General features: G+C 44.7%; 1 protein-coding gene across 1 annotated transcript; it reads left to right on the forward strand.

Annotated features, from left to right (window-relative positions):
- Nucleotides 1-870: 870 nt before the first annotated feature.
- cdx4 (caudal type homeobox 4) lies at nt 871-13,269 on the forward strand. The gene is made up of 3 exons (XM_072505642.1): nt 871-1,527; nt 7,271-7,416; nt 12,356-13,269. The coding sequence occupies exons 1-3, from the start codon at nt 1,101-1,103 to the stop codon at nt 12,554-12,556; spliced, it is 774 nt and encodes a 257-aa protein (XP_072361743.1). The 5' UTR covers nt 871-1,100; the 3' UTR covers nt 12,557-13,269.
- Nucleotides 13,270-15,432: the final 2,163 nt, after the last annotated feature.

Consider the following 15,432-nt stretch of genomic DNA (forward strand, 5'->3'; position numbering starts at 1 on the left):
ACATACCTTCTGTTGTTGGGGGGGGGGGGGGGGGGGGCGTGATTTAACAAGTGGCTCCACTATAACTGTGAAGAATTTTCAGCGGTAATGCTTGTGTGAAGAAACCGCTTCATAATACTTTGCACCTCTTCGCACGGTCAATAGTTGTGTCAGATGGACCTGGGGCCATCTGCATAACAATCTGAAAAACTTTGGTGGACAGCATCCCTCTCCCGTGGGTATTTTACATGTTAAAGTCGGAAGAATCGCAGCTACCTACAGTATTGCTAAACAGAATCGTTTGATTTGGTCACTTCCAAAAGGCTATCTCATACCAGTTTGAAGTTGCGCTTTTAAAGCTAGTTTTAGACCATTAGATATCCCGCGAACTGGGTCAGCCTGGGAGGATAAGGATCAAATGTGCCTTCGAGCAGCTTCCTGACATGCGAGATTACATGTTGACGCGCACAATTGAATCATCTCTAATGGGTGGTTCAACTTATTGGGTTTTCTCTACCAATGTAGAATTAAAGCGAGACAGATACTCTTGAAAAAAATAACTTGATTGACCTCCTTGTCCAATGTGAACAAATCGTGAGTCAGCAGGCCGTCATTCAAACTACCTCACACAAGTTGTGCTCGGCTCAACTCAGTTCACCTTAGGTTAAAACCGTTTTTTCTGCAAACTATTCGTTTCTCCAGCCAGATGCCATTGAGGCATTCGATATATTCCCTTGACTTTAGTAACGTTATATTCGAGGTCAGATTTAAACCTATCAAGGTATCTAAGCCAATGGATGAAAGAGTGGCGTGTGATTTTCTTTAAGGATTGTGATTGTTGAGGTGGATTTCCCAGGCAATAGGAAGTGCCGCCGAGCAGAAAGGTGTTTTTTTTCTCTCCTAACCAGAACAGGCATCACTTCTTATTTGAATGCAAATCGATGGCCAGGCGGTGCAATGACGTTGCGGCGCCTATGGCACACGGTTAGGAGCAGGGTCCTGTAAACAATGGTTAATCATGTGCGATAGGGGCAGTTCAGCATGAGCCTTACCAGACCAATACCAGTGCGAGGAGACAGCTGCGTCTGGCTGCAGCATGTACGCAAACCCTAACCCTAGCCATGTATGTGGGATATATATTGGATAAAGAAGTAAGCATGTACCCAGGGCCTGTCCGACGACCAAACATCAATTTGTCCACACAGAACTTCGTTTCTCCTCCACAGTACTCGGAGTACGCGGGATATCATGTGCCTAATGTGGAAAACCACCCTCAAACCTCGGTGTCTTGGACCTCTCCATATGGTCCACCAAGGGAGGACTGGAGTTCTTATGGGCCCGGTCCATCGAACACAGTGCCAGTGCAGATAAGTAACTCTACTCCAGGGCAGGTTCCTTACAGCTCGCCTGACTATAATGCCTTGAACCCCTCAGCGGCAGGAATCCTTCCACCTTTAGATGCAACTTCAGGAGGACAAACCTCGCCCAATAGCCAAAGGCGCAATCCTTACGAATGGATGAAGAAAACGGCGCAGATCTCTGCCGCAGGTAAGAACTCTCAAGACTCGAAAAATCTCCAGCTTAAGTAACATTCAGGGCACAAGTAAGACAACTGCATATTAAACTGTAGGTTCATCAAGGAGGACAATGAACTAATGATCAGTACAGACATTCATAGCTTACAGCTACTATATTTGATTGAAACCATCAGTGCAATCACCGCATTGGAGTTTTTAGAAAGATATTACAATATGATTCCTGCTTGACTTTCTGGAGTATTGGGATCTGGGATTAAAGGACGATGATGTTTGGTGTCTTTGGTAGAGTTAGTTCTACGTTGTCATTCTCGGAAAGGAATCCTTTGCTTTTTTTAAAAAAGAAACGTTTATAGAAATTCGTTTGATCTCTCAAATCTGGCGAAGCAGGGTGTGGGGATACTTGAGGCGATAGTCGGGCGCCCTGTTACACTTTTACAGTCATGCTTGCTGTTGCGTTTGACTGCAATAAAATCAGCTTGTGTGCTAAACCTTGAGCTGCACATTCTAGGATTTGGTGAAGTCTCTCTTTTTCACGAGGGTGAATTTATACGGCCAGGAAATTGATTTTTTTTTTTCGTTTTGCAAATCGGATTTTTCTGCAATTGCATTACTGGCGAAATCTCGGAGGTTTCATTAACTTGAATTTTGCAATATATAAAATAATTGGCCGAGGTTGAAACATAATCCCACCCGGACTGGTGGAAGGAAGTGTAGCCAACATGAAGCTTACCTATTACTGGGTACAAAATAGGGACAGGCCCGGAGTTCCCACTGAACTGGGTTGAATGGGAAAGCTAAGAGTGGTGCCTATCACCTAATGTGTGAAAGGGCACGAAAGGCCGGGCCCAGCCCTTCGTGTGTCCCACCACAGCGTGAGTGCACCTTCCACATGCTCGCCAACCAGGCTCTGCGTGGGAAAACACGCCACTTCTTGCAAGATCGGACGGTCCCGAGAGTATTACCGCCTACACGTTCACTCTACCCCAAGACTGTTGAGAGTCTAAAGGTTGATTGGACCCAGCATGTCGAGGAAACACTGAACATTAATGTGTGGGAACTCTCTTTATGTCAATGCCCGTTTATTTAAGACGGAACTGATTGGTTTCGTTTTAGTCAAATAGGAAGGAATACAGGTGGTTCTGTCTGGCAGCCTCGGCTATGAACCATCCTAATGTCCAAACTCTGCTTCAGGCCGGGTGGTTGTATCTGCGGCGCCTTGTTTATTAATCACATTTGACAAGAGTTTGAATGTGGACTTTATAATTTGAAACCAGTTCACCGCCGGATGTCAGCAGATGGAGAGAATATTCCCTCATTGTGGGAGAATCTAGAACTATGTGGGTCCCTGTTTAAAACGGAGATGAGGAGAAATGTATTTATCTCAGCCTTTGGAACTCTCTTCCTGAAAGGCGGTGGAAGCAAATATTTGAAGGCAGAGGTGGCGAATTCTTGGTAAGGGACGGCGTTGGGGCGGGGGGTATAGGTTATGTGGGCGGGGTGCAGGTTAAAGTAAGATCAGCCATGATTTTATTAAATGGCGGAGACGCCTCGAGGGGCAGAATGGCTTTGATAAAGAGTCATCGGACTCGAAACGTTAGCTCTTTTCTCTCCCTACAGATGCTGCCAGACTTGCTGAGATTTTCCAGCATTTTCTCTTTAGTGGCTCATCCTGCTCCTTGTTCGTAACAACAAAATCCAGGTTCTATTCACTGAGTTTTTCAGGTGGAGCCGCTGCACAGGCAGAATTGGGGAAATGATGACCATTGTCATCTTATATCTTATGTTCCCCCGCCCCCCCCCCCCCACGAATAATTTACGAAAGAACTTCGACGTTGCACCATTGTCAGAGGACCAGTTATCAGTCAGGAAATCGACACTACTCCACATACTCCAGAAGCACATCGAACCCTAGTGTCAAATGTAACTAACCAGCTTGACCAAGTTTTAGGGCCGGGGAGTGTGAGCTTCAGACTTGCTTTTTTGAAGAAGGGCCAAGGGGTGGAGTGGAGGCGAGGACTAAACCCTCTCTCTCTCGCGCGTCCCCACTTCGAGGTTACACAGAGGTTACTTGGCGTGTGAACCATCCTGGCTCCCTCTTCGCAAGCTCCCGGTGTTAGTCCCACACAACGTGTTGACTTCCACCTCGTCCCTCTTGTCGGTGCCGTGTGAAGTCTCTCCCTCCCTCCAGAACTTAGCATTTCAACCCACAGTGTGTTTCTGCAGCTAAGCAAATCTCTTGGTGACTTCCAGCGCGTGAAAGTCTTTTGCGGGGGGGGGAGAAGTTTCTACCCACCTTAACAAAATCAGACTTTTTTTCGTGTGGGGGGGGGGGGGAGAGAGAGACAGAAGTATATTCAATTCCCAGATTCCAGTGATAGAATCCCATGCACATTGCCAGAGGTGGGAATGTAGCCAGGCGCCGGTCTCGGTTTGAATGCTAATTTGCTATCCTGTAAACTAGCTGTGAGGTCCCGTTTCTTCAGTCACCACATTGTTATTTGTCATATTCAGGCGGCAGGCCCTTTCAACACTTCTGCTCGCTTTGATATGCGCCCTGTTACGCTTCCTAACGCCTCATTATCTGGGAACATGGCCGCTTTATATTACCGGAAAGGGTGACGATTTTCACAATAAATAATGAATCTTGTCCTTGTAGCATTGTCTGGCCCGCAATGTCTCCTGAATTTTATTACCAAGGTGAATAATGCGAGTGCGGATGGCCGCGTCATAAACCGAGGTCATATTTACATAGGCTTCGGAGAACCTGTTGAATTTTAACCCTTAACACACACCCTCGCAAGACAGGTCGATTCTTGTTCAAATGCAAACATGTTTCATCTGTGACCTGGGTGTGTGGCAAGTCAATTATCAATCAAACTGATTTCTGTTTTGTATCAAATTGGAAAAGCTCTTTCAAAATGGTTTATGAGGAGGTTGTTGGAATGAAACAAGTGTGTCATTCAGGACTCTGTCTGTGTGAGAACCACGTTAAACCGACTTGCCCTTAACAAGTGAACATTAAAATAAATAAAATTCCCAATGCTAAATAAAATCGATTAAGATATCAGGCTATGCTGGAAATGCACAGCATAAGTCCCATCCACATCTGGAATGGGGCCATCGTCAACAAGCAGAAAAGAATACAATTTGGCGTAAGCAACACTCTGACTCCTTGTAGAAACGTAAAGACAGTTGCATGGCCAGGGCCTGGTGGACAAACATATTTATATTGGTTGCAAGTATTTCAACAGACGAGACAGAAAAGAGATTCAAGAATCTTTCAGAGAAATGAATGAGCTGCAACATTTTCTGCATTCTGAACACAATTCAAATGGTTTGAATATTGGTTTATACGCTTCTAAGGAAATACAAGGACTGTTATTTTGAGGAGGCAATAGTAAATTCACATTTCACCAGTGGACCATTCACCCAAACGCCACACTTTCGCTGTCTATTTGGTTCAAAATGCATTGAATAAAATGGGTTATTTAAAGTGGATTCTTATATTCCACTTGGCTTTGTTAAAACGGACACATCATGGGACAAAACGATGCTTAATATTCGTGTTAAATAGAGCAAAATTATGAATTGCTTCCTCTATTGTCGCTGGTAGCAATATAGATTCAAAAGTTGAATACCGAATCCGAGTTAGCATTTCCCTTGCACAAATTTTGGTTCCCTCCTTTTCCTTCGTCTGCTTTCGCGCCCCGGAGACCGTCAGGTAAAAGCCGGCTTTCATTTTCGACGTTTGTTTTTTTCTAAGCAAAACAGAAAAGATGCTTTTAAGATGAAAGTAGACGCCGCCATTTGTTTATGCGAGGGAAATCAAACAGATTTCCCTGTGATCCAGCTACTAGGAAGCCACCCTTTTGTAAAACTGACTTGTAGCTCTTTGTGTGGAGTGTGCTCGCTTTATCATATGAATACCGCGTTGTTAATTTGCCCGAGTGTGTGTGTGTGTGTGTGCTCCATAGGGTAGTCCGGTCCCACCTTTCCATCACTGGGAATGAGCGGCAGTTATTGACAAAACGTAAGTAGAAACGTGAGAGGGCGAGATATTTTTCGTTCATTTACACTGAAATTCAAAATATTGCACAAGACACTTTAAGCCTATAAGATGACCGTGCCCTGGAAGTGGAGTGGTTCGGTATACAATTAATTATATAAGCAAACGGGTCCACTCCTATCATTCCTTTGATCTCTGTGACTTCGACCTCTTTGATTTTGTTTCCCAGTGATATAATGCTTGACGTAGATTTTTTGTTTTGTTAACTCGGGGAGTTTCTGCTTTTGAAAGCCGCGGTTTCAGCACCGGTCAGTCAGAAACCAGACTGAACAGGAATGTTTCGTTGTCATTGGGGACGCTCGCTGGAGGGAGAGACACGATAGAGGGCAGAGCTGTCGAAATCGACACTTGCCTGAAGTGTCATTTTGCACACTGAACTACATTTTGTTTCGAGAATTTACTTATCTGGGACACAGTTCTGGTGGGAAGGTAAATATTTATCGAATTACAGGCGTACACAACACTCTGACTTTGGATAGCTGCATTGAGAAGCTTGTGAACCTGCAACAGAAGGGTGAAGAGTTCAATGAATTGTGATCACTGTTCAGTGAATATAAAGAACACCCTCAATTTAATCATGGCTGATTCAGGTCGGTTAGTGAAAACGTGTTGGGTATTGATACCTCCAAACTTTCATTTGACAGTTCAGATAATTACCATTACAGATACTGGGACTTTTTTTAAAAACTTGGAATGTTGGGCGTTAGCATATATCAAAAATATATTAAGTGGAGAATTCTAATTTACTAGGTATCTTCAACTGGTCAAACACAATTTAAGAACGGGTGGAACGGCAAAGATCGAAAGTATTTTTGCTTGAAAATTATTTTTCATAGGCGAGGCTGAAATGACACTAATTCTGGCCATCAGTAACGATGCTAATTGGTTGGTCAATTTGCTTGAATAACTTTCGATACACTTTTGCAGGACCCTTCAGTTATTTCATAGAATCACAGAATTTATAGTGCAGAAGAAGGCCATTCGGCCCATCGAGTCTGCACCGGCCCTCGGAAAGAGCGCCCTACCTAAGCCCACACCTCCAACCGATCCCCGTAACCCCACCTAACCTTTTCTTGGACACTGAGAGCAATTTAGCATTCCCAATCCACCTAACCTGCCCATCTTTGGACTGCAGGAGGAAACCGGAGCACCCGGAGGAACCCCATGCAGACAGGGGGAGAACACGCAGACTCCTAACCCCACCTAACCTTTCCTTGGACACTAAGAGCAATTTAGCATGGCCAATCCACCTAACCTGCCCATCTTTGGCCTGCAGGAGGAAATTGGAGCACCCGGAGGAAACCCATGCAGACAGGGGAAGAACGTGCGGACTCCGCACAGACAGTGACCCAAGCCTAGAATCGAACCTTGACCCCAGCGCTGTGAAGAAACAGTGCTAACCACCGTGCTACCGTGTCGGCCTATTTAATGAGTTCTCGTCAAAAACGTATAAATCGAGTGTTGAACGTTGAAAGAGAAGGCCAGAGTTAGTGCAGGGCAAGGCCTGTATGTTAGCGCCTTACTCTACATGCAACAGGTGGATGGCTAAGAATGAATGCAGACATTTAAACACAATATAGGTCTCCAATTAAGAGTCTGGCCATCAACTAAAAGAGATGACTTTCAGATTCAGGTTTGTTGGGTTAGTAATGATATTGCTTTAAAATTCCTCGCTATGGTTTTTCAGGTAAAACCCGGACAAAAGACAAGTACAGGGTAGTCTACACAGATCATCAGAGGCTTGAGCTGGAAAAGGAATTCCACTACAACAGGTACATCACTATCAAGAGAAAATCCGAACTGGCCACCATCCTCGGACTCTCGGAAAGACAGGTTCGTTAACACAATACCGAGTAATGAAATATGCGGCCATCTTGGTAGATGCAGCTGTTCCCAGATTATTATTGCTTTCTGTGACCTTCTCATTTTCAGCATTGGCTTCCCCACAAAGTCTCAACCTATACTCACTAAGAAGATTCTCCTCCCATCATTTGCCTCTCCCCAGCCTCAACTCCAGTTAGAAGTCCCGAGGCACACCTGCTGTGTATTCCCATAATTTTCTAATCTTATTTCTGAAAATATTTAAGCATTTCTTTTTTTTTTGGAAGAACGATATAGTTTCACTAAGCGTTGTTGAGAAAATTAGACCTTTTCCTTTCCCCCCCCCCCCCCGGCTGGGAATCCAGACTAATGATCTGGGGCCAGGGGTTCAAATCCCGCCATCGCAGTTGGTGGAATTTCAATTCAATTAATGAAAATCTGAAATTGAAAGCTTGACTCATCAATAAGCATGAAATTATCATTGAATTGTCATTTTTATAAAAACCCAGCTTGGTTCATTAATGCCCTTCAGGGAAGGAAATCTGCCATCTGTGAACTATACACAGTAATAAACAACTACGAAACAGAACACCCGGAGGCCTTGTTCATCGTGGCCGGAGACTTCAACAAGGCCAACCTCAAGAGTGTACTGCCAAAATTCCACCAGCACATCTCCTGTCCCACCAGGGACGACAACACTCTTGACCACTGCTACTCAAAAATCAAGGCGCCTACCGTTCCATCCCCCGACCGCACTTTGGGAAATCAGACCATAAGACGGTGCTCCTTCTCCCGGCATACAAGCAGAAACTCAAGCGGGAGAATCCAACTAAGAAGGTTGTGCAGTGCTGGACCGAGGAGACAGAAGAGCTCTTACATGACTGCTTAGAGACAGTGGACTGGTCCATATTTAAGAACTCAGCGACCAACTTAAATGAGTATGCCACCACCATCACAGACTTCATCAGCAAATGTGTGGACGACTGCGTGCCAAATAAAGCAGTACGTGCGTTCCCCAACCGGAAACCATGGCTCAATCGCGAGATTGACTCCCTACTGAAGGACAGATCTGAGGCGTTCAAGGCAGACAACCCTGACCTATACAAGAAATCCAGGTACGACCTCCGCAAAGCCATCCGGAATGCCAAGAGAGAATATCAAACCAAGGTAGAGTCACAGACAGACTCTCGGCGGTTGTGGCAAGGACTAAACAACATAACGGGCTACAAAGCAAAGCCGAACAGTATCTCTGGCAGCAACGCACCCCTCCCCGATGAACTCAATGCATGCTATGCTCGGTACGAGCAGGTAACCAACAATCCGCTGGCGAGTGCCCCAGCAGCCCATAATTCACCCATACCCACCATCACAGCTTCTGAAGTCAGATTGGCCTTCCTGAAAGTGAACCCTCGGAAGGCGACGGGCCCAGACGGGATCCCTGGTCGTGCACTCAGAGCCTGCGCGAACCAGCTGGCAGAGGTATTCACGGACATCTTTAACTTGTCCCTACTCCACTCCGAGGCCCCCACCTGCTTCAAGAAGACCACCATCATACTGGTACCAAAGAAGAATCAGGCAATGTGCCTCAATGACTACCGACCAGTGGCTCTGACTTCAGTCGTAATGAAGTGCTTCGAGAGGTTGATCATGAAGCGCATCACCTCCATACTCCCAGAATGCCTTGATCCACTGCAATTCGCATACCGCTGCAACCAGTTCACATCAGACACCATTTCCCTGGCCCTACACTCATCCCTTGAGCATCTCGAAAACAAGGACTCCTACATTAGACTCCTATTTATTGACTACAGCTCCGCCTTCAACACCAAAATCCCAGCCAAGCTCATATCAAAGCTCCAAAACCTAGGACTTGGCTCCCAACTCTGCAACTGGATCCTCGATTTTCTGACCAACAGACCACAATCAGTAAGAATGAACAACAACACCTCCTCCACAATAGTCCTCAACACCGGCGCCCTGCAAGGCTGTGTACTTAGCCCCCTACTCTACTCCCTGTACACACACGACTGCATGGCAAAACTTGGTTCCAACTCCATCTACAAGTTTGCTGACGATACGACCATAGTGGGCCGGATCCCGAATAACGATGAGTCCGAATACAGGAGGGAGATAGAGAACCTAGTGGAGTGGTGTAGCGACAACAATCTCTCTCTCAATGCCAGCAAAACTAAAGAGCTGGTAATTGACTTCAGGAAGCAAAGTACTGTACACACCCCTGTCAGCATCAACGGGGCCGAGGTGGAGATGGTTAGCAGTTTCAAATTCCTAGGGGTGCACATCTCCAAAAATCTGTCCTGGTCCACCCACGTCGACGCTACCACCAAGAAAGCACAACAGCGCCTATACTTCCTCAGGAAACTAAGGAAATTCAGCATGTCCACATTGACTCTTACCAACTTTTACAGATGCACCACAGAAAGCATCCTATCGGGCTGCATCACAGCCTGGTATGGCAACTGCTCGGCCCAGGACCGCAAGAAAGTTCAGAGTCGTGAACACCGCCCAGTCCATCACACGAACCTGCCTCCCATCCATTGACTCCATCTACACCTCCCACTGCCTGGGGAAAGAGGGCAACATAATCAAAGACCCTTCCTTTACTCACTCTTCCAACTTCTTCCATCGGGCAGGAGATACAGAAGTCTGAGAACACGCACAAACAGACTCAAAAACAGCTTCTTCCCCACTGTCACCAGACTCCTAAATAACCCTCTTATGGACTGACTTCATTAACACTACACCCTGTATGCTTCATCCGATGCCAGTGCTAATGTAGTTACATTGGTATATGTTGTGTTGCCCTATTATGTATTTTCTTTTATTCCCTTTTCTTCTCATGTACTAAATGACCTGTTGAGCTGCTCGCAGAAAAATACTTTTCACTGTACCTCGGTACACGTGACAATAAACAAATCCAATCTATCCAATCCAATCCATCCATACCTAACCTGGTATATATGTGAGTCCAGATCCACAATGATAAGAGTTGACTCTGAATAATCCTTGGAAATTGTGTCGCAAACCATTCAGTTCCAGGGCAAAGCAAAAGGATGAGCAACAAATGCTGATCTTTCCAGTGATGTGGGCAGCATAGTGATCCAGTGGTTAGCACTGCTGTCTCACGGCGTCGAGGTCCCAGGTTCGAATGGGCAGCACAGTGGTTAGCACAGTTGTTTCACAGCTCCAGGGTCCCAGGTTCAATTCCCGGCTTGGGTCACTGTCTGTGCGGAGTCTGTACGTTCTCCCCGTGTTTGCGTGGGTTTCCTCCGGGTGCTGCGGTTTCCTCCCGCAGTCCAAAGATGTGCAGGTTAGGTGGATTGGCTATGCTAAATTGCCATTAGTGTCCAAAAAAGGTAAGGTAGGGTTACGGGAATAGGGTGGAGGTGTGGGGATAGGGTGGAGGTAAGGGCATAGGGTGGAGGTATAGGCTTAGGTAGGGTATTCTTTCTGAGGAGTGGTGCAGAATTGATGGGCCGAATGGCCTCCTTCTGCACTGTGAATTCTGTGATTCTATGATTCTCTGGGTCACTGTCCATGTGGAGTTTGCACATTCTCCCCATGTTTGCATGGGTTACACCCCCACAACCCAAAGATGTGCAGGTTAGGTGGATTGGCCATGCTAAATTGCCCCTTAATTGGAAAAAAATAAATTGGGTGCTCTAAATTTTTTTTTTTTTAAATCTTTCTAGTGATGCTCAAATCTCATGAAAGAATTTAAATAAAAAAGTTATATATAACGGTCTCCACACTGTAAAAAGTAAGACCTCATGTGAAGTGCTTTACACATTCCAGGCTGCAATATGGTGCTAAAGGATTGTTGTCTGCAGAACCTCAGACACTTCGACCAGTTTGTTACTCAAACCTTTTACCCAGGTGCCTTTCTTTGCAAGATGAACAAAGACAAATACAAGTTGACAAATATAGCCAGATTTATTATTGAGTACAGTAAAGTCACCCTCCATTAAATTATCTCAAATAATAACACTCCCAAGATTCTTAATACTTTGAATGCCTGAGGTGTCTTTTAGAAGTCCACGCGTTTTCCATAGCACCACAGAGTCTTAATACTACCCATGCCGATGAACTCATTCAAGCTGTGGGTCCAATTCACTGAGTCTCAATTGTCACAGGGCCTTCATCCGCAAAGGTGGGTCTCACACGTTGCTTCCTTCCATCTCTGGTCAGTTGTCCAATCTTCTCTACTACCTCTGCATTGACTGGGTGGTCGATCTTTATACCCCTCTTAGTGCCTTTCCAGAAAGTTCTCTGGCCCTCAGCCAATGAGGTCCCAGGACAGGGGTCGCAAAACTCAATGGATATGCCGATTCCAACTCTGCAGGACACCAGGAACCCACCCCCAGGGGTCCATCTCTAGGCGTGTTGTTCGCACGTAACCTTACTCGATGTATGGTAACTGGGTGCCAGAAAGTCTAGCTTTATCTGGACAACCCAAAACAATCGATTCATATCAATGGGACCGATTATTTACTGATGCGGTCAGGTCCAGACATGTCCTGACAGTCAGTTTGGGTTCAGTGTATTTGATCTGGGCCAAGTTTGAATTGCCAGCAGCCCTGCCTAGAGCTGACTGTAATTTAATTTAAAATGTCCAATTCTTAATTTAGAGTGTCCAAATTTATATCGGGCCTAAATTCGGGCCGCTGTCCATTTTACCACAGGATAATGGAAATCTGAAGGTCTCTTTCTCCAGAAAAGCTGCTGAGGCTGGGTCAATTAGAATATTGACACTGCAATTGATAGGCTATAAGCAAGAGCATTAAGTGTTGAGGAACCAAGGCAGGTAGATAGTTAGATGCATGACAGCCATGGTCTGATTGAATGTTGGCCCTGTCCCAACAGGTTGAATGAGCCCTGCTTATTTTCCACCTTTTAAGATACATTTTACGGTTTTAATTCTGTTTCCACTCAGGTGAAAATATGGTTCCAGAATCGGAGGGCAAAGGAGCGGAAGATGACCAAGAAACAGTTGGCTCAGTCTGATGGCTGTCTAGCCCCCCACGGCCCAGGTCCAGGGAGTCCTGTAGAGATGGCGGGGCAGATGCTGCTCGGGGGGCTCATCTCTGGGGGCCCGCCTGTCGGGAATATGGCCCAAGTAACTGTCACACTCTAACCACAGTGCACAACAGCAAGGACTACAGAGCTTGTGAGGACGACCCAGCCGTATGCCCAGGATTATGTACAGAGAGCACTCCACTCCAATAAGAGGGAGAGAAAAAAAGGCGCTTTACATTTTCAGAACATGTGAATTTTACGGATATCAGGGAGGGATTCGCAATTTACAAAATCACGTGATCACAAGCGAATGTTTTATATCCAGATCAAACTTTGACTTGAACACTAAAGTTATTTGGAAGATCTTTTTTCAAGAATCTTGATAACATTCCTGGCCATATTGCGTTGATGATTTCCTTTTTTATTATCAGTTTGGATCCATAAAAGTAAACTCAATACACATTTAAAAAGCTTTTCATAAACTGTCCAAATATTTTATAAAGGAGGTGAGAAGTCACCTCTAAACATGAATGGACAGCAGAGTACATTGTTTTGCCTGTTGTATTATTAAACGTGGGGTCATATTCTGTATACTATGCAACTGTATACTGTTACACAGTCAAAATAGTGTTGTCTTGTGTGATGCGTTGGACAAGTTAATCTCCGTTCCCAATTGCTGTGCCTCATTTTTAAATCTAGAAATGTATTAACCTGCAGGAACTAGCTTTTTGACATCTTAAGGTACAATTCTTTATCTAACTTGTTAATAAAAGGGTGTTTTGGGTGCATTTCCGTCTGTTTTTGCATTCCAGCACCAACAAGCAAATAGGATTTGGATTTGGTCAATTTGGATTTTTATTAGGTTTTAAAGTGTGGGAGTTAAATCAACTAGTTAATGCTTAAAAGCTTGAATACAATTCTGAAAAATATAGAATATCTACCACAGGATGTTGGTCAATTGGTTTGGAATGACACCAGTCGGTGCACCTATAATTTGGGTCCCCTAACGTTGGCAAATGTAATGTAAGCATCAAGACACCACATTGAAGCAATCCTGCACACATGAATTGCCTGGTTCATTTCAAAGATTTGAGCTAAATTAATTTTCCACACAGCAGGGGGTGCAAAGATAGGGGCAATAATTAGTGAGTATTTCCACTAAAAGAGAATATCCTCATGGACTACCTTGAATCTGGTTCAGAAGTCTCTTTTCTTTTAATTTAGGGTGCCCAATTTCTTTTCCTAATTAGGGGGTAATTTAGCGTGGCCAATTCACCTACCCTGAACATCTTTGGGTTGTGGTGGTGAGACCCATGCCGACATGAGGAGGATGTGCATATTCCACACAGACAGTGACCCGGGGCTGGGATCGAACATGGGTCCTCAGCGCCATGAGGCAGCAGTGTTAACCACTGCCCACTGTGCCGCCTGAGGAAGACTCAATAAAACAAAATAACTTAACCCAATTTGTGATAATGAGCTATTTAAGGAAATAAAAACATAATAATAATTTGGAGAGGCTTTAGTTTCTATTGCTTTCCCAGTCAGAAAATCATCAGAATATTATTTATACTCAGACTGCTTGCTACAATCTGCAGCTTCAGTGACCGTTTTAACCAGACAGCTTCCTACTTACGCAGCCTGGCTGAAACTTTCATTTCTTTTGGACAGCAGAGGACTTAGTGCATTTGTGGTTAGAGGCATACTCGCAGCACCCCTCCCAGCAATTATACAGTACGAAGTCTTCCAACACCAGGTTAAAGTCCAACAGGTTTGTTTCGATGTTGCTAGCTTTCGGAGCGCTGCTCCTTCCTCAGTTTCATTCACCTGAGGAAGGAGCAGCGCTCCGAAAGCTAGTGACATCGAAACAAACCTGTTGGACTTTAACCTGGTGTTGTAAGACTTCGTACTGTGCTCACCCCAGTCCAACGCCGGCATCTCCACATCATAGCAATTATACAGACATTTTTAAACAGTGTAGGTGGCAGTATCAGCATTCTTAAACATTTAAAGTAATTGAATAGATTTTTTTAATTGTCCAGAAGATCTCAGCATCTGTTTTTACATTTTCTTTCAAATCCAAGAAGAATTCACTTTCTATTGACATTTAAAATTACACTGCAGGTTTGGCAGTCTGCTTTTCCAAGTTCTCATTTCATAGAATCCACATAATCTCTGCAGTGCAGAAGGAGGTCATTTGTCCCAGCGAGTCTGCACTGACCCTTGGGAAGAGCAGCCCACCTAGACCCACTCCCCCACCCTATCCCCAGATAAGCTGCACAACTAAGGGGTAATTTAGCATGGCCAATCCACCTAACCTGCACATCTTTGGAATGTAGGAGGAAACTGGAGAGAAACCCACGCAGACAGGGCGAGAACGTACAAACTCCACACAGACAGTAACCCAAAGCCGGAATTGAACCTGGGTCGCTGGCACTATGAGGCAACAGTGCTAACCGCTGTGCCACGTGTCACCCATTTCATCAAGTTTGAAATGTTTCAGTTTAAGCAAAATGAATATCATAGTCTGAGGCACTTGACAAAGAATGGGGTATAAGAGTGATTGTTAACTCTTTGTCTTGCCCCACACTTGCAGAATGGTGCCCCTCAATCTCTCCATGACCAATTCTCTCTCTAATGGAGAGAGGTGCTTATTATACAGCGTGGACTAGGCTAATTACCTTTAGTCTGTACATAAGTCAGCAAAATCACCCACTTTGATAAAGTTCACAGGTCACATGCCTGGCAAACTAATCAGATGTTTACATAAAAGTTGACGAAAAGCATAACTTAGGACTAGGTATGTATTTTATCACCATAATGTATGTTAGCTACTTTATGTTTACAAATTTTATTAAGTCCTGAGTTGTATATTCTAATATTAGAACATCCACATTGTTCTTTGGTCATTTTTCATTGATGTCATACTTGTAAAGTTTCCTCATCCTGCCTAATGCCAGCCATTACCAAGGATAAAAATAACAAAAAAAATAA

The sequence above is a fragment of the Scyliorhinus torazame genome, chromosome 5 (genome assembly GCF_047496885.1).
Source record: "Scyliorhinus torazame isolate Kashiwa2021f chromosome 5, sScyTor2.1, whole genome shotgun sequence".
Lineage (NCBI taxonomy): Eukaryota > Metazoa > Chordata > Chondrichthyes > Carcharhiniformes > Scyliorhinidae > Scyliorhinus > Scyliorhinus torazame.